General features: G+C 44.2%; 1 protein-coding gene across 1 annotated transcript; it reads right to left on the reverse strand.

Annotated features, from left to right (window-relative positions):
• Positions 1-148: 148 nt before the first annotated feature.
• On the reverse strand, positions 149-17,554 carry LOC134395928 (E3 ubiquitin-protein ligase TRIM7-like). Its single transcript, XM_063122202.1, has 8 exons — positions 16,818-17,554; positions 11,489-11,584; positions 9,556-9,786; positions 5,017-5,039; positions 4,206-4,321; positions 3,024-3,059; positions 539-1,318; positions 149-312 (listed from the first exon to the last, which is right to left on the reverse strand). The coding sequence occupies exons 1-7, from the start codon at positions 17,367-17,369 to the stop codon at positions 804-806; spliced, it is 1,569 nt and encodes a 522-aa protein (XP_062978272.1). The 5' UTR covers positions 17,370-17,554; the 3' UTR covers positions 149-312; positions 539-803.
• Positions 17,555-23,176: the final 5,622 nt, after the last annotated feature.

A 23,176-nucleotide genomic window follows, 5' to 3' on the forward strand; every position in this document is an offset into this window, starting at 1 on the left:
ACCCACTGCCTTGCGCAGGGTTTCGCTTTCAGTACACATTGGCACATGTTGTTTTTGCCACATGCAAGTAGCAGACTGCAGGCCACCACACACTTTGCATCACAGTAGGGTTAGCTCACAACAGTGGAGGCTGGTGGCTCTGGGTGGTGAATCTGCTCCAGGTTTCAGTCAGTACCAATCAGAACTGTAAAGGAATTATCCAATGTGCTTCCTTTAAGTTCTGACTGGCTGTGACAGAAACCCAGAACAGATTCACCACTACACCGACATGGGAGCCACCAGCCCCCACTGGTTCACAATAACATATTGTTGCTGAGAAAAGTGTGTTGTAGTGGCTAAGGTGTTGGGAGTTGGGAGATCCGGGTTCTAGTCCCCATTCGTCCATGGAAACCCACTGGGTGACTTTGGGCCAGTCACAAACTCTCAGCCCAACCCACCTCACAGGGTTGTTATTGTGAGGATGAAATGGAGAGGAGGATTATGTATGCTGCCTTGGGTTCCTTGGAGGAAAAAAGGCGGGATATGAATGCAATAATACATATATACATACATCCCCACCGCTCTCCAGCTAGTGTGAGGATTGCCGGGAAGCCCGAGAGGGGGGTGGCAGATGACGTCAGCATCCCCTGCTAATCCAAAACAGGAGCTTCATCCCTGTGACCCTCAGCTCCACTACGTCCCTGGCCATGCAACTAGACACTCGGTGGTCACTACCACCAGCGAGGTCTTGGCAAGCAATAATTTGCCACGTGTGCATACAGTACATAGCTGACCCCTACCTCCAACTAAGAAGCCTATCCGTTTCAAGAACACAGTTTAATGTATGTGACAGTGGAGCAAACCGAGAAGAGCGGAAACACCCTCTCCGTGAAGGAGACGTTAAAGGTGAAAATGTGCTGCATGTTGTCCGCGTTGTAGAAGGACACCTCTTCCCCTTCATAGTCTAAGTAGATTCTAACTTTGCTGAGCCTCTCAGGCAGGAAAATCGGGGTGCGCTGAGGGGTGGTGACTGCCCAGTACCGCCCGCTGTTTTGCTGCATTGCCCAGATACCCTCTTCGGGACAAAACTGAGTCAACCCTTTCCTCCGCACCGATTCCTTGGCCACCCCGAAGGCCCAGCCATCCGCGGACCCCACCTCCACCTCCCAGTAATGCCTCCCCGTCTTGAAACCCTCCGTGGCCAGGACTCGGGAGTTGGTGTCAAAGCGTTTGGGGCTGTCGGGTAGATCTTGCTTCCTGCAGCCCATCCTCACAGTCTTCAGGTCAGCGGAAAGCATAAGGAGGTGGTTGGCCGTCTCTACATCCAGGAGCAATTCCTCTAGGAGGCAGGAGAATAGCATTAAGTCAACAATTACAGTTAACGGCAATAATAGTGGAATGAAGTAGGCAGGAGGGGTTGGAAATGCCATCATTAGGGTCTCTCAGTTTTTCAGCATTTTACATTGCGCCTGTTCAGAAAACACACTAAGCCAGGTTGGGCTGCTACCCCTTTTGCAGCAAATGTTGGTAAGCATGTTTAAACCATGGTTATGTAGCCACCATGGTTAGGAACGGTTCACACAACACGCTATGCCATAATGTTTAGCTCAAAATGCTTAACCACCATGACTTAGCGTAACAACTGAACAGGGTCACTGTGTTGAATTCTTCGCGATTTTTATCTCATCACTTTTTTTTTCTTTTAGTTTGATTATGCATATCTAAACGAAAACACAGAATAATTAGAATATCCTTTACTGGAACTACCACAGTCAGTGAAAGAGTACAAAAGTTTAGGTTTCAGAGAAACCTTTCTGTGCCATGAGAAATACCTGTGAAACTCAAACATCCACTCCTTAAGGACTATGATTATACCTGTACATTAAGATATTTTTCCAAGGCCCTACTCCATATGCTCATACCGTCAAAAGAATGGTAAGGAGCCATGTAGTACAGGACCTTTTTGACAGTGGAATTCCCTTCTTAGAGAGGTCTATTTTATTCCATTCTTGCTGGCCATTAAGCAAGAGAGATTCTCTTTCAGAGAACCTTTTGGGCTCACTGTATTAGCCGTTACTGCTGCTGCTTTTAATTGTGTCGCCTGCGGTGATTTTCATATTGGTTTTTATTGATGTTGTGTTTATTCTGTATTGCAGTTTTAGATATTTTTGTTCACTGCCCTCTGGATTCATGGATTGAAAGGCAGAATATAAATGTTTTAAGAAAGAAAGAAAAGATTTATTTATATTCCTACACTAACCTAAATTGTTAGATTTATTTGTATTCCTACACTAACCTAAATTGTTCTATTATAAAAGTGATTTAGAGAGTAATCCCATAGTCCCTGGGAAAGCATCCCAGGGACCATAGGATTGCTCAGAAAAACGCTGAGGACAGCACTCTGACCTCAGAAGGGGGAGTCAGAGATCCGACTTTGCTCCCTCTCATAGCTGGCATGGAAAGAACTGCACCAGCTGCCCTCTGAGATCAGAAAAGCGACCGAGGAGGAGGGGGCGTTCCGGTGGGCGGGGAAGGGAAAAGAGCGGAGAGGCGAGGATATGAGATATCCTGAGTCTCCTCCAGATTCCTTCCCTCCCCCTCCAAAGTACCTTTGCTACACAGGCTGAAAAGCCCGCCTAGCACAGAGGACAGGGAGACAAAGATCGTCTCTGCTGCTCTTGGTTTCAGTCCAGCAGGGCATAGGAAATTCTGAAGCCTCTGGGTACGGAAGCTTCCAAGTGGCAAGGGTGCAGTTAAAGGGACTGCGACTTTTATCTACTTTATGTTTCCTTTTCATCAGGACTAATACAGCAATCATGAGGTATTGAGCTATGACTATGTTTAGTGACATTATAGAAAAACAGAAGGATCCAGGATGGGGTGGCGAATCTATTAGTAGAACTTCGAAAAATCACCTTAAAATCATTTCTGGATATAACTGTAAATTATATGAACACTGCAAATCTAGGCATACGAGATCTGCTTTGAACGATCATTTACACAATTTGTTTCTTGAGAAAGTCTATTTAGCTTCTAGCATTTACCTTTCTCGCCTTTCCCCAATTCATCCCGCAGATTTTCTGAAAGAAGAGGACAACCATCAATGAAAGTCAGGAATAAAAGGCTTCTGAGAAAGGTTTTTGTCCAAATATTCTATAATACTATATCCCACATTTTTTCCAGTTGTTTATTTTTGTGTTAATATTCTGCTTATTAACCCACCACAAACCCTCAAGTCCATATTCAGGAGGCTAATGAAAGAAGGGACAGAAAGGTATGAACGTGTCTGCGTGTAAAGGGAATGGTCTTCCCAAATCAGGAGTGAAGAGGCTGTCCCCATGTCTGTTTTCCTAGGGCCTGTTCAGACAACATGCTAAGTCATGGTTAGGCCGCTAACCCTTTTGCAGCAAGTGGTTAGTGAGTGTGCTTAAACCATGGTTATGTAGCTACCATGGTAAGGAATGGTTCACATGACACATTAAGTCGTGGTTCACATGAGACGCTAAGCACTAATGTTTAGCTCAAAATGCTTAACCATCATGATTTAGCGTGCTCTCTGAACAGGGCCATATTCATTTGAAGAGGGGTGAGGAAATTACAGCCCACGGCCTAATTCCATGTAGGAGGCAAGAAGGAGGGAAATGTATTTTGGGGGTTTCGGTATGAGAAAGAAAGAAAGAAAGAAAGAAAGAAAGAAAGAAAGAAAGAAAGAGGGGCAGAGAGAAAGGAAATTGGTTCTAGTCAAACAATATGTAAAGCCCAACAGATAACTCCTGAGGGAATTAAAACCAAGAATGGAGGCATAATTCCTGAAGATTATGGCTAACAGCTGTAACCGCCATGGATTTGTCTAACTTTTTTTTAAAAAAATCATCTTCGATAGAGCCACCAAACACAATATCCTGCAGCAACAAATTCCAGAAGTTAATTTGGATAAATAATGCTTTGAGACTGACAACAGTGACTTCATCTTCAGTCATTTAAAATTTAGCAATAGTGATGTTTATGCTTTTGGAGGCTAAGGGCAATCAGTTGCCTTCTCATGAACAATGGCTTTTAAATATGTTGTGGCTGGTTTGACCTGCTGACCAGTTGTATTGTTAATTTATACTTTCTTTTGTTTTCAGCCAACTCCAGAGCTCCCACAGTACAAACCAACCTTGTTTCTTCAGATGCTAAAATAACAAAACAAATATTTAAAGGGAGAGAGTGTTGCTTTTCGTTACCTTTGAATTTCTTTAGTGCTGCCTTGAGGACCACGGTCTTCAGAGAGAAATTGCAGATATGACCCTTCATGTCAGAAGAAACAGGGATGGGCTTCGGACATTTAAGATTGTCACTCCTAACAGTTTTAAAGACATTAGAAGGATTAGCATACTGTTTTGATACACAAAACAGATAAACCTTTACCTCAGGACAAGAACATTTTCATACTTCAGGCTTAAATCGCCTGTGTTTCTCACTTGCAGAATTTATTTGAAAGGTAATTTAATGGGAAAAGGGGGAAGGAGAGGCATAGACATTTGTAATGCAAATGAGCACTCAGGCCAATGTTTTTTTTACATCTTGCACTCCCAAGCAGCTGAAGCACTGTTCAGGCAAGGCTCTTGAGTGAAAAACACCCTCAGATTCTTAGGTGACCTCTTTCCGAAGGAGGGTTAAATTTCACCCCTATGGCTTAAGCAAAGACCTTGAGCTGAAGTGAATTTCAGGCCACATGGAAAAACAAAGAATAGCTCTTCTTCCTCCTCCCCCCCTCCCCAACTCCCCCTGGCAATTCCCTATTTCTATCTGACACCTGTCAGTCTCACTACCTCTCTTGGTGAAGGAAATTAGAGACTTTCAGAGCAGGGAGGGATAGTATTCCCACCCAAAGACATTATAAGGAGTCTGGGATTTATGCTGACCCAAGGGAGATGTGGTACAGTCTGTGGCATGCAGGCTTCTGTGAGTGTAATTCTCTGAATGGCTGCTTCTGACCTTTCACAGTTGATTCATAAACAAAGAATAAAAGCAGGTAAAAATGCAGCTCCCTACCTGATAAGGGCATTTTCCACATCCTAGAAGAGAAACAGAAAAAAGAGAACAAGTGGACAATAGCTTTATACTAATATGTCATCCACACTGTCATCCACATGGAGAATTCCCAAAGCATGATGCTAGTTTTGGGGTCTCCAATGCGGACACCACTCTTGGCACCAGGCTTCCTGTCCCTCCTGTTTTTACCTGTATTTTCCAAGAACTTTTAAAATTATTTTTTTTAAAAACTGGGAGATTACCATGCTGCAAAGCAAAGTGCTGCACTCCAGTGCCATATTTTAGAGTGACCACATGGAAAGGAGGACAGGGCTCCTGTATCTTTAACAGCTGTAGAGAAAAGGGAAATTCAGCAGGTGTCATTTGTATGCATGCAGCATGTGACGAAATTCCTTCTTCATCACAACAGTTAAAGCTGCAGGAGCCCTGCCCTCTTTTGTACCTGGTCAAGATTGCAACTTTCACTGTTGTGATGAAGAAAGAATTTCACCAGGTGCTGCATGCATACAAATGACACCTGCTGATATTCCCTTTTTTATACAACTGTTAAAGATACAGGAGCCCTGTCCTCTTTTTGATATGGTCACCCTACCTATTTACTTGAGTTCAAAAGAGCGGTTTTGTGTTTTGGAGCTCAGACACTGCCTCTGCCATGTACTTAGGTTCCAAGGCAAGTTAGTTTTCTTCTAGTCTCACTGCTTTGCCTTCTGGGAAATGAGTGTTTTCTGACTAGCCATGCCCATGATGGCAGTCATTCTATGAATAAGCAAGTTCCTCACCCATCCATGGCATGCCCAGGACACTATCAAAATTTGAAATTTGTGCCCACCGACCCAAAAAAGGTGTGTTGGGGGCGTTCTTCTCCACTTATCTACCTTGGACATGTATTAATTACGTTACAACCCCTAGACTAACAGAACTGGCATTTGTGACATTTTGCCTGTTTGTATACTGCTCTGATCATATTCCCTGGGTGGTTTTCAAAAAGAATAAGGCAATTAAAATATAAACTCTAATAAAATAAAATAAAATAAAAGCCATAAAGCCATAAAAACAGCCTAAAAGCCAGTAGCATTAAAAATTCTATCTAAAAAGCTTGGGAAGATAAAAAGGTCTTTGCTGATTTCTAAAGGACATAAGAGAGGCACCAGGCAAACCCTCCCACAACAGGGGTGCCACTGAGAAGCCACCTACTTTATCTCAGATGACCAGAGCACCTGCAGGAGGCCCTCCCCTGAAGATCTTACTATATGGGTGGGTGCATTTGGAGGCAGGCAGTCCATCAAGGACAGCATGCTATTTACAGATACAGAGAAAACTCAAAAGGGACCACAGCCCAGAAGTCTGACATGCAGCCATCTCCAGAAAGGAATGCTGCAACCTTTAAATAGGGCCAAGCAAGAAACCCCATCCCATGGAAACATTAGATGTAACCTGAGAGCAGTAATGAGTAGAAAAATCACAGCCCAACATTGACACCAAAGAGCAAGGGGCTGGGGTGTTGCACAGTAAGTTTCAAGTGATAGAAGAAGAAAAAATATTTTATTCAAAAATGATCCACCCGCCTGCCTGCCAGCCATCCTGCTCTGGCAGACAGCGGCGAGAGGCTTCGACCTCTCGCATTGGCGCTCAGCCGGGCGTCCTCTGATCCCTTCCTCCTCGGAGGATCAGCAGCTGGAGGAGGTGGCAGTGGCGGAGGAGGACTAAAGCACAGAGAGGAGGGATGCTGTGGAACGGGGGGGGGGGGGTGAGGGGGCAGGCAAAGAGCTCCCCCACCCCCAGAGATGTTTCTGATGCTTGCCTTTTGCTTGGCTTCCTGGCGGGAAGGAGCCTATTCAACAAGTACCAGCCGCACCTAGGCCCATGCACCCGAGCCTGTGCGCTGCTGCATGTCATTGCACAGGCACCAGGGCACATCCGCATGCCCCCCCCCCAAGTCTTTTTAAAAAAACTTTTTTGGGTTTAAATGTGAAGCTCCACGGTGACGCTGAGGCAATCCAGCAGCCATTAGGCTGGGCTGCCCCGTCCCTCTATCCCAGCCCCTCTCTCCCCACCAGTTCTTTCATTTTTTTAACTTTAATTTTTTACTTTTTATTTTTAATTTTTTTAAAGCAATGGTCCATGGAGGCGTGGAGGTGGTCCAGCGGCCATTCGGCTCACTGGCCTGCCCCCTTCCCTGTACAGCCGATGCGACCAATCAGGGCTCGCCATTGGCTGAGGCATGCCTCCGGCACAGCTCCAAAGCAAGGCATCCTCACCTCGCTCCAAGCGCCCGACTTTTTTAAAACAGAGCTTTGGGAATTTGCCCCTGGATGGCTTTGCCATGGCGGCTTCATAGAGCAGGGGTGATACGGAAATAGACCTCCAGATGTTTTGGATTCCCAGCATTCCTGACCATTGACCAAACTGGCGGGGGTGTTCTGGGAGTTGAAGTCCCAAATATCTGGAGATTTATTCTCTACCTACTCCAGCCAAAGAATCCTAAACACTGAATTTAAAGTGCCTCAGCTGCATTTTGAGTGGCCATTTAATTCAATTTAATATGAATGGCAAGATTGCCGACTTTTTTTTTACCTGCTCCTGTGCTTTTAACAATGGATTGATTTGCAGACATTCACAAGTGATATAAAAAGACACACCCTGCCCAATAATTTTTGTCCTATTGCTGTCAGTGGCTCTGCTCTGAGCAATGACTTAAGTCTGGGTTCAACCCAAAGTAATGTAGACATAATATTGAGAAACAATAAATACTAAAGGCACAATCCTATGCATATTTGGACAGAAAAAAGTCCTACAACTCCCATGCTAAGAGCTGTAGGCCATTTTTATGTCTAAATGTGCATAGGATTGCACACTAAATCTTTAGCATTATTATTATTATTATTATTTATATAGCACCATCAATGTACATGGTGCTGTACAGATTATGCACATGGGTGTTAGCAACATGGGTGGCACGTTTCTTACAAATAAAGAAAGCACCTTGGCTTCGACATTCTCTGCTCTCACTGCCAGCTTTCTAAACCGTTCCACTGTGGGCATTCTCAAAATGGCTTTTGCATTCCTAGGGGTTGGCCTGGACCTTTCCTACACCCAGACTATTTTGTGCCCTAGGCAAGGCGAGTTACTTGCACACACACACACACCCCAAAATTGCCAACTTCGATTTTTAAGAACAGATGTTTTGTAGAAAAAATAAAAAGCACAGAACTTGAAACTGCTAAATTAATTTTAAATTCCAAGAATAAGTAATAATCAATTTTTGATTATCTTTCGCAAATACAAAAGAAAATATTTTGGCACACAAATCATTCTGACAACGCAGATTTTCAATCCCATTGGCTCAAGCTGTTCAAGAAGAGTTTCTGCTATAAAGGCACCTGTAGTCTTCTGTATTGGAACAAATCCCAAGAAATGTTCTCTTATGATAACTTCAGGCTCAGACTATATGCTGTGAGCACACTACTGTGCCACAGGAGCAGATGCAGTATGCCTATCGAGGCAATCCATTAATGTGTATTTTATCTCATGTTTTAATACTGTTTGTTTTACACTTTGAATTGTTTTAGTTTTTGTGAACCGCCCAGGAAGCTTCGGCTATTGGGCGGTATAAAAATGCAAATAATAATAATAATAATAATAATAATAATAATAATAATAGGTATACAAGAATAAATCCCACTGATTTATTTTTCACTGAGTTCAATACAGCTTACTCCTAAGTAAGTAAGCCTAGGATTTCAGCATTAAAAAAATTAACGCTGCAACGCTAAACACACTTACTAGACAGCAATCCCCAGTGAACCTAGCATTTACTTCTGAAAAATAATCCTGGGCACCCTGAAGCGGGTCAGCCATTGTGGATTCCTGGGCGCCCATCATGCAGCTGCTCAGTGGGTGCCTAGGAAAGTTGTGCATGAGGCCAAGTGGGAGTCCGTTGGACTCCCCACTATTTCCCCTCCCCATCCCTGCTCACACCCCAAACCCAGAGCTGCTGCTCCCACCCGCCTGAGGGACTTACCTGAGCTATTCTGCAGCTGTGAGTCCTCTGAGAGCTGCCATTTTAAAGGAAGAGGGGGGTCTGGTTTCCTACGTCTAAGGTCGCAAACTATGGCAGCCGTAACGTGCCATTTTTGTAGTTTATGACTTAGATGTAGGAAACTACAGAGCCCCCATCTTTTTCTGAAATGCATTGAGAATGCATGGCTGCAGACAGCTCAGATAAGTCTTGTGGGCAGGCGAGGGCAGTAGCTTACCATCACCCCCGATCAGGCTGAAGCAGCCCGAGTCACTTCAGTCCCAGTCTGATCCACTCCGGACCGCTTCAGTTCAGATTCGGGGTTTGGCCGCGAGGCAGTGCACAACCTTACAAATCACGGCAGTTTGTGGGGGGTTTCAAGTCTGCAGCAAGCTCACTGCTCCGAGTATGGAACATCTGTGGAGCATCACATCTGGCAGTAATTTGTGGATGCTGGAGATAATGGGTGTTTCTTTGTAGAAACGTCCCGGGAGGTGTGCACAGACAGTTTTAAGCCTTACCTTGAGGAAATCGAGCACAGGCTCTTGGATCTTCTCCTCCAGGTCAGCAATCAGCTTGTTGAGGAGCGAAATCTCCCTGGAGAGCTCAGTGATGTTTTCATTCTGCCTCTTGGTGATGCCTTTCTCCATCTTGTCCAGCTGACTCAGCAGGAGCTGCTCTTGCTCATGCAGAAACTGACGCAGCCCCTCAAATTCAGAAAGGACCTTCTGCCTCTCCACCTCTATAGTTTTCTTTTTAAAAGATAAAATGAGACTGTCAGCAATCAGCAGGGCTAGTGTCACCCAAACAGTCTCAGAGAGCTTTCGCCCACTCATGTCAGTTTCAGAGAGCTTTCGCCCACTCATGTCATCAAGGCAGGGCTGTGGAAGCTGTGGTGCTCCAGATGTTGTCAGCCTCCAATTCCCAACAATAATTTATTTGTTGTTTTATACTGTATGCTTTTATCTGTATGTCGCTCTGAGATCTTAATGATATAGGGCGGGATATAAATGTTTTAAATAAAATAAATAAATAAATAAATAAATAAATAAATCTGAGCCAGTGTGTCCAAAGGCCAGAGATGATGGGAGTTGGAGTCCAACACTGTGTGGAAGGAGAGGTTTTGGCAGGCACAGCTTATTTCATGGGGTGCAACCGGAGGTCAAAAACTACACCCACCCTGTTCAAACATCAGATGGCAGCAGAGGATAAAAAATAGTCCACGGGATTCTATTTCAAGAAAATAGAAGCATTGTGCAAGGTCTACTAACCTTTCACCTAGATATAGGCTGGGTTCACACAACACAACAACCCACATTCAACCCATACACATACCTGAGCTAATGACCATCAACGCAAAACACATCCATCATTTTGTAAGATCTCACATAAAGAAGCCCCACTATACAGAGCACCTGCATTTCTATTCAAGACCTGAAACAGTATTCCCAGCTTTAGGTTGGGGTACTTCAGAGGCCTCCTTGCATTCCGCATATATGTAAGCTAGAAGAAAAGGGGAAGGACATTGATGTCCCCTGTTCTGAGGACACAGGTGAAGGAAAGGGGAAGCAAGGGCAAGTGCCTTGAAGTGGGAAGAAAGGAGCACAGGGTGGGGGGTGCTAACTTTGACTGGCAGGCAGGCTTTCTTGGGCAGATATTGAGACCATAGCCTGCCAGTTTCTGACTAGTGTTGTAATACTCAACGTTTTAGAGTTGACAGCTTTTGTCATCGGCTTCTGTCCTATGCCTTTAACAGTAGGTTAAAGATAGGTGATAATGCTTATCTCTATCGTCTACCTGTTCTATACTTCACCTGAATGCTAAGCTGGTGTGAAAGGCAGAGGACCAAGGGCAGTTTTTTTCTCCTGCCAATTGATAACCCTATTTGATTCATTTCAAAACAGGGGTGGACAACTTTTGTGCCCCCAAGGGCTGCATGCAGCGATGGACAGCGAGTAGGGAGGTGCACCTACATGTGCGCATGCACACACACACACTTTTGTACATTGATGCACACATATAGGGTGACCATAGGGAAAGGAGGACAGGGCTCTTGTATCTTTAACAGTTGTATTGAAAAGGGAATTTCAGGTGCCATTTGTATACATACAGCACCTGGTGAAATTCCCTCTTCCTCACAACAGCTACAAAAGAAGGCAGGGCTCCTGCAGCTTTAACTGTTGTGAGGAAGAGGGAATTTCACCAGGTGCTGCATGCATACAAAGGACACCTGCTGATATTCCCTTTTCAGTACAACTGTTAAAGATACAGGAGTCCTGTCCTCCTTTTCATATGGTCACCCTATGCACATATATACACACACACACACTTTTGAGCAGGATCTCTGGAGGGATGGGTGAAGTTAACATTTAAAAGTTCTCAGCCATATGTCCCTGCCTGACTTAACACTGCATCCATTTACTACTTAGCTTGCATGTAACAGCAGGTACCCACTAAGAGATCTTGACTTTTCTTGTCATCCTGTGTCTTGAATTCCAGGAGCTCTTGTCTCTCTTTTTTCAAGAAATCCAAACGGGTCTGAATTTGTTCCTAAAATGAAAAGTATTTTTTTAAAAAAACATATATGTTAAAAGTTTCTACAGTTTTGAGACATTTGGGATTTGTTCTCTAAGAGAAGGATCAAAAAATACACCAGTGAAATTATACTGAGCCCATGAAAAAGCTATTCATACGGATATAGAGATGAATTGAAGACATAGGTTCTGCTCTACGTTGTTGCTGGATCAGGCTGCAATTCACCATCTATAATTCTATATAAAACACGACATATTGTATGATTATCGTTCAAACTGTAAGCTCCATAGTTCAGGATTTAGAGAACTGATCTTGTAAATGAGGCAGTAAAGTTCAAATCTCACTGTAGTCTTAACTTGGGAAAGAGTTGCAGTTGATTGATTGCAGAAGATTCCCCCAGCTTCAGCCTGAGGGGCTGGGAAAGATTTATTTATTTATTTATTTATTTATTTATTTCATAACACTTGTATCCCACCTTTGCTCCAAGGAGCTCAAGGAAGCATTATGCCCTTCCCATTTTATCATCACAACAACCCTCTGGGGTAGGGTAGGCTGAGGAATAGTGACTGGCCAAAGATCACCCAGTGAACTCCATGCAGAGTGGAGATTTGAACCTGGGTCTTCCCAGTCCTAGTTGAACAAAAAGTGGAAATCCTACAAGGCAGGTGGACAATATGCAAAGGCTCATGGGATCCACCACAGGATTACACCTTGGCAGCTTGAAGTCTTCCAGGCATTTTGGTATTCCCATACGGGTCAGACGGGCTGGGTGCCAGCCAAAGATTAAGCCTGTCCCTTTAAGAAGGCCACAGCAGAGAAAGAGGGTGCAGCTTTTGGCTGTGCTTCCTGCTCCACCGGGCAACCTGTCAACCGCCTGATGAGGATTTGTTACCTCCAGTGTTTAATTTCTAAAATTAGATGTGTCAGGGGTCAGATCTGCCTTGAGGCAACACCCTCAGTCTTGGAAGACTGGATACTTAACCTCCCACAAGTGTCATGATTATGGTTGATGAGGAAGATGCAATCCACTGTCTGTTCTTCTTTATTATTTCACATGTTCTAGTGCAAGGGTGGACAGACTTCAGGCCTGCAGGATCTAAATTGCTGGGTGGTGGGTTTGTTTTTGTTTTTTTGGTGTTTTTTAACAAGAAGCCCATGTTCCGCCAACCACAGCCAGACAGGTGCACAGAATGAAAAACCCCAGGGTGACTCTGAGCACATGCTGAGCCCAGGAATTCAGTACCAGAAATAAACTGAGCCCCCGGCCTTTCATGCAAAAGTCTGCTCCTGGTTACCTCAAGCTTCTCATCCCCACCCCATCCCACTTGATCTCAACATTATAATTTAGGTAGGAAAAGACATGTTGTTCCTACTGCAAATCAGCCAGAGATCTACCAGCAGATCACGATCTACTTTCTGTCCACACCTGTTCTAAAGTTTAATGCCGAGAGTGCAAACAGGTTTAGGGTGCAATCCCGTGTATGGTTAAACAAAACAAAAAAGTCATACAACTCCCAGCACGCCCCAGCCAGCCATGCTAAATCCGGGTGATCTTTGGCTTGGTTCAAGTCCTCTTTTCCTCTTAATGACTTAACCGGCAAGAGAGGTCATTGCAGAGTATCAAAAAGAAGGAGCTTTTTCTTCACCTGGGCCGGATCTACACTACTGCTTTAAAGTGCTTTATAACAGTTTTGACAACTGTATATGGAGTGTGTCCTGGGCCCCAACAGTTGTCAAAACTGTTATAAAGCGCTTTAAAGCAGTAGTGTAGATCCTGCCCTGTTCACTCACGCATGATGATAGTGTGCAAGACTGATTTCAAACATGGATTTGCCCTGCTATAATAACCACCACAAGATGCAGCTTGGCTCCCATTTCAAAGCTGAGCCAGGATGCTTTAACCTTGGTATATTTTCAGTGTCAACGCTCAGCAATGGCTGGACAGTTTCACACATTCATATTATCAAGCAAGACCTGAAACTAATGGGTGATTCAAGGAGTGTAAGAATTCACATAGAGACCAAATGGGCCCTTGTCCAGCCCTACCATTAGGCAGAGTGAGGCAGCCTCCTCAGGCAGCTGATTTGGGGTGTCATATTATTATTATTATTATTATTTATTTATTTATTTATTTATTTATTTATTTATATAGCACCATCAATGTACATGGTGCTGTACAGAGTAAAACAATAAATAGCAAGACCCTGCCGCATAGGCTTACATTCTAATAAAATCATAATAAAACAATAAGGAGGGGAAGAGAATGCAAACAGGCACAGGGTAGGGTAAACAGGCACTGGGTAGGGTAAAATTAACAGTATAAAGTTAGATAAAATGACTTAAAATGGCAGCAAAATTTGAGTGATGAAGAGTACATCCTATGCATGTTCAGGCAGAAACAACTCCCAGAATTCCCCAGCCAGCACGTAGGATTGCACCTTTAATGTACTACTGTATTTCTAATGCCAAGGAGGGGGAGAGGCACTTGTGGGATTTGCTGCTGTGGGTGCCCAAATAACTTGACAGGTTTTGAATGCTATGCAGGGAGCGCCATTTGTTATTCCAGCTCAAGCAGCAAAATGTCTTGGGCCAGCTCTGGAAACCACAGCACGGTAGTTATTCTAGATCAGTTAACCTGAAGGCCAAGCTATACATTGCACAAGGAATCTGTGACCAGATCACCCTTTGTGTTTTGTTTTTACTGTCATGTAACTATAGGGAGGCTACAAAGTTGATCAGAACAATGGCATTAGGCAGAAGTGAGTTCAAATCTCCCACCATGAGCACCATTTTTATTATATCTAGATCAAAGTTTCCTGCAAAAATCTCAGGGTGACATATACGGTTCTCACTCTGACAACTGCATTCTCACAACAACCCTGCGAGGTAGGTTAGGCTGAGAGATGATGATGGTGATGATTTGCATTTATATCCTGCCTTTTTTCCTCCAAGGAAGTGTACAAAAACTTCTTCCTCTCCAGTTTATCCTCACAACAACAACCCTGTGAGGTAGGTTGGGCTGAGAGTCTGTGACTGGCCCAAAGTCAACCAGTGAGTTTCCATGGCCAAGCAGGAACTAGAACCCAGATCTCCCGACTCCCAGTCCAGCACTCTAGCCACTACACCATACTGGCTCTCACATTTTTAAAAACAACACGAAACACTTTGTTTGAACTTTTCAACATATAAATATATGAGACAAATATGTTGAGTGTTTTGAGGTCACCCAGTCAGCTTTCATGGCCAAGTGGAGATTTGAACCCACATCTTACCTATCCTGGTTCAACACACTAACCATGGGGTTTCCTGGTAGTCTCCCACCCAGGCACTGACCAAGTTTGTTACCTGATATGCATTCAAACCATAGCCCTGACTTAAATCATCACCCTCCGCCAAGGCTAAAGGGGTCAACGCACCCATTCCCAATAGCAATGCTCCCACCAAATTTGGAGCCCTCCTAACCCCTTGCCCCAGCTACATTAAAGTAAAAACAAGAACATCAACAGATCCAACCACATATCTTCCACATAAAGTATAGTTTGGCTGGCCTGAGGAGGGTAATGTTTTCATGCGCCACTTGTGTAAGGGAAGGTTTGCAGCAGTGGGCTGCTGGATTCCTAGCTTGTGCATGGAGCAACTTTCCTCAAATCTTCTAGAGGTACATCAGCCCATCTGCTCTTCTGCTCTGACACCTTTATCAGCTGTAGATCCTATTTTAAGTAACTATTTACACTGATCATATGAAGAGCAGGCTTGGCTGCTGCTCTCCAGAGAATCGATGTCAGCCTGGGATCTTATTCCCACTTTGGGAAGCCTTCCTCCCAGAAATAGATCAGGAATGTGGTTACTTGATTAACCCGTTCCTACCCCACAGGGTAATCCCCATATGTCCATGTTTTGAATAAGACATTCATACATTGCTATTTGCAACACCAAGTTCAAACAAACGGAGATCAAGACTCATCTACATCCTGTGTAGCCTACATACGAAACTTGCAGCCTTTAATCAGTTCATTTCCTGTGCCTTTAATTTTTTTAAAAAATGCATTATTTATATACTGCCTTTCAAGAGTGTTGGGGGGGTGGTTAGATATCCAAGGTGGTTATCAGGTGATAATGTCAATCTCAGTGTCATGAAAAGCTTCACATGCAGGTCCCTGCACTCCAAGCTGCTATTAAAGGCACAGGAGCAGGGCAGGTGGTTTTGCTGGCCAGTTGGCAACTCCCAAAATTGGTAATTTGACACACACCATCAAAGAATACAAATATCAAAGAGTCTTCTGGTTCCTTAAAAGCTAACAGATGCTACCATATATTTATTAGTAGTAGTACTATTGGTGTTATCATTATTATGATTTGGAAGAGGCAGGGGACAACTCATTAAGTCCAATCTTTGCATCAAGGCAGAACCTTCCCTTCCTGAGATGGCACTCCGCTCCACCCCTGCAAGTTAAGGTACATAGTACCCAGGACTGGTTACGTTATTCTGCATCTGAGACAGGAAATCCCCAAAGCACCTCTCAGTAGGAGTAAAAATACATTAATAATAAATTATATAACAAACTATCTGCTTCGCTTTCATGATCCCTAAAATCAGCCGCCTTGCTCTATCAAATGGTAGGACCATCCCAGCTTTCCTTGCATTCTCCATTACAGTCTACTCCCACCCCTGCTTTATATGTGAATGGGGCAAACATGGGCAGCTGCCCTGGCACATCCAGTTTCCCTACAAGTCAACTCTCAAAATCCAGGTTACATCCTCCTGCATGCACCATACATCCACAGTGATCTTGCAGTGCAAATTGGGAGTACAAAGAGATTTTTTTCCCCCTCACATGGTTTTCCCACTGAAAACCCTTCCTTATTATTCATATCCCTGCAAGGGAAAAGCTATGGGTACCCATCACAGATCTCTTGCGTTATGTGTGGTTTGGCCCTTACTTGAATGATCTTGGAGCCACATGTGATTTGGCCCTTGAGGGTGAGACAAAATCAGAGAATTTCCAGAATAACCTCCAGACTTCAGAATTTCACTGGAAAAGGATCTGGAAAGAACTTTCGCCTCAGCTGTAGTAGCTTTCAGCAAAGAACATGGATGATAATCAGGAAAGCCACTTAGAATCATAGAATTATGGAATAGTAGAGTTGGAAGGGGGCTATAAGCCCATCGAGTCCAACCCCCTGCTCATTGCAGGAACCCACTTGCCAAGCCGCAGGAACCAGAGAGGACAGACAGGCAGATACATACCTTGTATTCCTGGGCTGCCTCTTCTATGGGCACCACGCTGTGAGGCCTGTGGTCCCTTGACCGGTCACACACCACGCAGATGGTCTTCTGGTCATCTTTGCAGTAGAGCTTCAGGGCCTCCTTGTGCTTCTCGCAGAGGCCGTCTTCCTCGAGGCCCTTCCCGCCGCGGAAGATGAACTGGCTGATGATCTCGGACATGTTGGCCAGCTGTCGGTTGGGCCTGAAGTTCTTCTCCTTGAAAACCTCCCTGCACTGAGGACAGGGGAAATCAGCCTCCAGGCTTTTCCAACTCTTGGCGATGCAGGCCCGGCAGAAGTTGTGGCCGCACTCGATGGACACGGGGTCTTTGAAGTACTCCAGGCAGACCGAGCAGATGGCTTCATCTTGAAGGTTTCCTGGGAGGAATACAGCAGCCATGGCTCCTTCCTGGCCAGCAGTAGTGCCGTCTCCTTCTCCTCCTCCACTGACAGAATCATACAGGGAGCGAATGCTTGGCACGAAGCACAAGGGCGAAGTTCCCGGGCCAGAAGCCAGCTCATGTTGCGAGGTCATCACCAGAGTTTCTGGTTTCTTAAATTGGCAACAAGTCAGCCCCTGAAGTCGATGTGAACAGTTTAGGCCTCTTTGGGGTTTAAACGGAAAAGAAAAGCCACAGCACTAGGCCTCATTTGGGTTGGGGATACAGAAAAGAAGTTTCCGGAGCTTGCGTGACTGGTGGTATTTCGTCAGTCTCAGCAGGGATAGGGACAGTGAATCATTGCTAACAATAGAACTGGGAAGACTCAAGCTTGCCAGAAAAGCCATGCTGTCTGACCTGGAAGCTGTCCCCTTACTAGTCCCATACGTATAAGCCTAATCATGAATGGTACTTTGTACACCCTCAGAGGCACCAGTTTCTTATTTCTTATGTTCAAGGACAGAGTTGTACCAGCAGTGCCTTGGTGAAATATAGAAGCTAGGAGAATCGGCAGAAAGTCCTTGGTTCATTTCTCAGATGTGCCCAAAATTAACTGGGTAGCCTTGCACAAGATACTCTTTTCCTTTCCTCCTCTACAATGTAGGTAACAACACTTGTCTTCTTTACAGGGTTGTTGTTAGGACTGCTGAACTAATGCACCGTGAAGTGCTTAGAGCTCTTAGGAACTGTATATAATTTTATACATTCTCTCTGGAATCAGCATTCATCTCCTGAAATTCTTCTGCTAAAGGTGGTATGTGCTATTTGCTTATAATTCCTTGTCTCTCTCTGATTGGCTATCATGGCTCATAGCTTATTGGTAGGAACAGGGAAGTGGATATTTGTACTAGCTGAGCCATGGATTCTGCTGGCAGTTCCTCCAGTTCCCTTTTTCAAAGAGCTCTTGAAATACCATCTGGAATGAGAGTGTATCTTGACCTTTCATGTGAAGACAACATACAGGAACCAGGTGCATTCTCCCAATGTATTTTGGGACTGCAGTGCTAATTTTAGTATTTGAATACACACAATATATGCATCACTAGGATTGGTGCTTGGCACAATCATGCAAAATAAAGGAATTGCATCCCAAATGGCAAGTTCATTTATCTATATAATGACTTTTATAAATTAGCAAACCCAAATTATGTAGGCTGTCATAAAAACATAAAAGGGGCCATGCTGGATCAGCATTCTGTTCACACAGTGGCCAACCAGCTGTTGTCCATGAACCCACAAGCAGTACCTGAGTGCAACAGCACCCTCCCACCCATGTTCCCCATCAACTGGTGTACACAGGCTTACTACCTCTGGTACTGGAGGTAGCGTATAGCCATCAGGACTAGTAGCCATTGATCGCCTTCTTCTCCAGGAGCCATCCAAATTGGTGGACATTACTACATTTTGGGGTAGCAAATTCCACAGCTTAGTTCTGGGCTGTTGTGAAGATGTACTTTCTTTTATCTCATGCATTATTTAAAAAAGGGCATCAAATTGCATAACATTTGTATATGCTAAGTTATGAAGCTGTTCATTCAACACACTAATCCACACTCAGTAGTCGAGTGTGGATTGTTTTGAACTTTGTGATGTTCATTAGTGTGTTGTCTGAATGCAGAACATTTTCAGCAGCATGGGGGGGATCCGCACGTCGTACCCAGAGCGCTTCTATGCGACCCCAGTGCACCCCGAAAATGATCGTCTAACTTGCCTGTAAAAGAAACAAGAAAGAGGCGTCCTTGCCGGCGAGGAGAGCTCGGCGAAAGAAGGCAGGGTGGAGAGGAAAGGAAAGGAAAAGGAAAGCGCACGCCGTCGAGAGAGCGAAGAGGGCACAGAAGAGCGGCTGATTTCCCGCTTGTTTCCCTTCCTCAAAGGACCAAAAGCTGCCAGTTCTCTTCCCCACCCCAGGCTGAGGGGGAAGGGATGACAACGGCGGCTCGGGTTAGAAAAGAGACGCGTCTCTCAAGGTGGAGACCCACACACCAACACACCGCTTGCCTCTCCCTTTCCTATTCCTTCTTCCTGTCTCCCGGAGCCAGCACCTTCCCCTTTGAAAGCTGCGCCGGAGCCAGCAGCGGAGTCATGCCCCCTCCGTCGAGCTCTCCTCGCCAGACGGTGAGGAGGGAGGTGGGTGGCGCTGGCGCCGGCAAGGACACGTCTCCCTCGTTTCTTTTACAGGCAAGTTAGACAATCGTTTTCGGGGTGCACTGGGGTCGCATAGAAGCACTCTGGGTACGACGTGCAGATCCTCCCAAGGGTTATCATGTTGTCTGAACTCAGCCAGGGTGGCTTGTTAACTACCCTGAAGAACCCAGCATTAAACCATAGGTTCTCAATGTGGGTTGAGAAAATAATCCACACTACATGGCTAACAAGGTTATCCATTAGGGCTGTGCTCCGCTTCGGTTTGTAGAAGCGATAGCAAAGCAGCCTGATTTGCCTCCGACAAAGGCGGGGACAGAAGGTAATCAGACAGTCCTTGACGGGCCTCCATTGGGAAGGAGTTCAAGAAGCTAGCAGCAGCCACCAAGATGGCTCTCCATGTTATCTTTGAGTATGTTTTAAAAAGACCAATTTAGGATTCAAGTTAATCTCTTCTCCTGAAATTTCTCTCACTGAGTATGTTTAAAGTCAAGCCAAGCAGCAGCACAGCGATCTTCTGTAATATGCAAACAAGGTTCTGGGGTAGTATTTGTATTCCAATTCACTTATGGGAGTATCGTGGGAAGGCAAAAATGGGACTGGGGCACACTTCGATTAATCTGGAAGAAATGGTCCTAAGGAAAATTGACAATTTTCAATAGAACAAATACCGGAAGAAAAGATGGAAAGGAAGATGAAGGTGGGTAAAAAGAGGGTCTGGGCAAAATGCTTTAAAAGAAAGGGTTAGAAAGTTTTTAAAATAATGCCAGAAAGAATGACATATTTCCAGGGTAAAGGCTTAAGGAGAGGGGGAGACATAGAGGCCGATCTACACATCGTTGTGGAGGTGCTTCCGTGCACTTCGAGTGTGCCCGAAAGCTCGAGACACACACACTTACTTTTAAATTGCCATTTCCCGCCGTTTGAGCGGTGTCATTTACTCCATCTTAGGTCTTCCTTCTTCCAAAGTGTGTAGCATTTCTTCGCTGTTCCCTCACCGCCCCGCCCCACCCCATCTTATTTTGTTGGCTTTCCAGTTACACTTCCGTTAACATTTCTGGCGCAAACAGAAGCATCCATTTTAAATCTTCTCTTTTCGCATGTTAGGAGAGGTGGGGTAGGTTCTATTTTTCCTATTCCTGTCTTCTTTTTTCTTTCCAATTTTTAATTTTTTTTAAGTTAATGTTATTTATGCGCAGGTGTGCACGTTCGTGTATTGTTAATCTTTCAATTAAATCTTTGAGTCTACTGTGTTAAAAGTAATTGAATCGCCCAGAGAGCTTTGGCTATTGGGCGGTATAAAAATGTAATAAATAAATAAATAAATACCCAACCCACAAATCTGGCCCAAACAGCAGCATCCATTTTAAATCTTCTTTTTGCGCATGAGAAGAGGTGCATTGTTTTCTGAGTAACGTATTGTTTTCTGAGTAATGTCAATGTTTTTATGTCTGATGACGAAACTTTTAATATTGTTAACTATTTAGCAAGAGGAATTTTAGAAATATTTATATAGAATTAAGCGTCCGTATCTTAAGGCTCATGAATGTAAAATGAAAATTCTCCAACCACTGATAGGGCAGGCATTTCTTTATTCCCATTGAGTATACATATATCAAATTGTCCTTTTCATTTCTGTCGTTATGGTATTACATTGTCCTTTAATCCCTTCCCCATACTATCACAGGATTCTTTACACAGGTTATAGAATGCATGCTCTTTTTAAATTTATTCTTCCCCTCCCTCATGCCATATTTTTAAAAAAAACTATAATGTGGAAACCAATGTTTACTTCAATGCTGAATTTAAAATAAATGTTGTTCAAATTTAGTTGCTAATGGTATATCTATACTTATGGATTAATATGGTAGTCCAGAAAATTTGCTATTTAGTAAAGTCCCCTACCCTACCCCACCCCACCCCACCCCACCCTGCATTACCCTTACGCATGCATTTGTTCTTAATAGACGTGCTTTTCTTCACAGGGGTCAATTTCATATTTTTTTTCAAATACAGTGTTCGCTGTTGGCTGCTGAACTGTATATTTATGTTAGAAGTGATATTTCAGTCCAGGACATTACCTATTCTGGTAAGTTCGCATCCCCACTCCTCCACCCCCAACCTTCCTTGCATTTCCCTCATGCTTGTATTTGTTCTTTATATATGTGATTAGGGTAGTATGAGAACAGGATCATAATTTTTTGGAATCTTTTTTTGTATGTTGTTGCAGTATTTTTAATTTTTCTGAACTCAGTCAGCTAATCTCAATATATTACTTATATAACTTTGTGATAGTTAATTGTTCTTTTAAAATATAAAATAAGTCCCTTCAGTTAGCAATACCCTTTTGTTATCAATGACCTAACATTAGACAAAAAAATAAGCTCAGCAACAATTTCAAACAGTGTTCTTCTACTCAACCTGAAGCTCTCTATTCACCTTTCATCATTCCATCCTTTCAGAACTAAATTCTCCCATCAGTCCTTGCTACTGGGACGGACCCAGTAGCGTCTGAAGACACCAAAAAGTTGGTGTCCTCCTAAAGCTGCTGCAAGAACATCCTCCGTCTGCGATTAATTTTCATTATTTGGAAGACTTGCGCCCGGCGATGCATGTGCTCATCCTCGAGCACAGAGAGTGCTCGAAGAACACATATTTATTTTATTTATTTATTTATCATACTTATACCCCGCTCCTCAGCCAAAAAAGGCTCTCGGAGCGGCTTACACTTAGTAAAAAAGACAGTCCCTGCCCTCAGGCTTACAATCTAATAAAGACATGACACACAAGGAAAAGGAGTCAGGGAGGGAGGGAGGGAAGAGAGAGAAAGAGAGAGAGAGAGAGAGAGAGAGAGAGAGTCCAGCAGGAGCAGGCCCCGATGTTACTTCTGCCTGCTCCTGTCCCCTCGGTCCTTCTTCTACCCCACAGGGCCAAGATGGCAGTTTGCCCTGTGGGGGGGGGGGAAGAGTCCAGCAGGAGCAGGCCCCGATGTTACTTCTGCCTGCTCCTGTCCCCTCGATCCTACATAGGAGTACATTTATCAAAATAGCAATGGTGCTATTTCAGTTAGGTTATCCATCGACTCCATCTTCTCCACACCAACCCAAAAAGGGAATTATGGGATTTGAGGATTTTTTTAAAAAGGGGGAGCAATGGAGAACGTCACAAGCATTGACTAAAGCCCGCCTATAACAAACGCCCACTTGCAACGGAAGGGACAGGATTTTAGGACTGTGTGAACCAGTCCAACGAAACAAAGCGCAGTATATTTAAAGATAAAGTGCCAGAGACAGAAAAGGAAGGCACGCTTCATTTAGGTGCGTATAAAAAAAACGTGCACGGAAGCGCCTCCACAACGATGTGTAGATCGGCCCTATGGTACCATGGGAGAGAAGGAGGAGTAAAGAACAGCACTCTTCATTGACTGGAAAGGGGGGGATACTAGAGGAGCAAGACTAGAAAGGATGAGTTACAGTAGCCTAACTAAGAAGTTACAAAGAAAATGGTATTTGCAATAGTTATGGAAAGGAAAGTGTGGATCTTTGAAATGCTTTAAAAAGCAAAAAGAATTGGCCACTGCATAAAATGGGAAAAGCACTGTCCAATGAGCCATTTCAAGGGACAATCAGCAGGTAAAGGAGGATGTTTAACCCACCACTATTCCACAGAAATGCATCTCTCTCTCTCTCCCCCCTTTATCTTTTTACTATTTACTCCCATCCCAGCTGGATGTGTGGGAACTGAGCCAGCCACAGGGGGA

The sequence above is a fragment of the Elgaria multicarinata genome, chromosome 3 (genome assembly GCF_023053635.1).
Source record: "Elgaria multicarinata webbii isolate HBS135686 ecotype San Diego chromosome 3, rElgMul1.1.pri, whole genome shotgun sequence".
Lineage (NCBI taxonomy): Eukaryota > Metazoa > Chordata > Lepidosauria > Squamata > Anguidae > Elgaria > Elgaria multicarinata.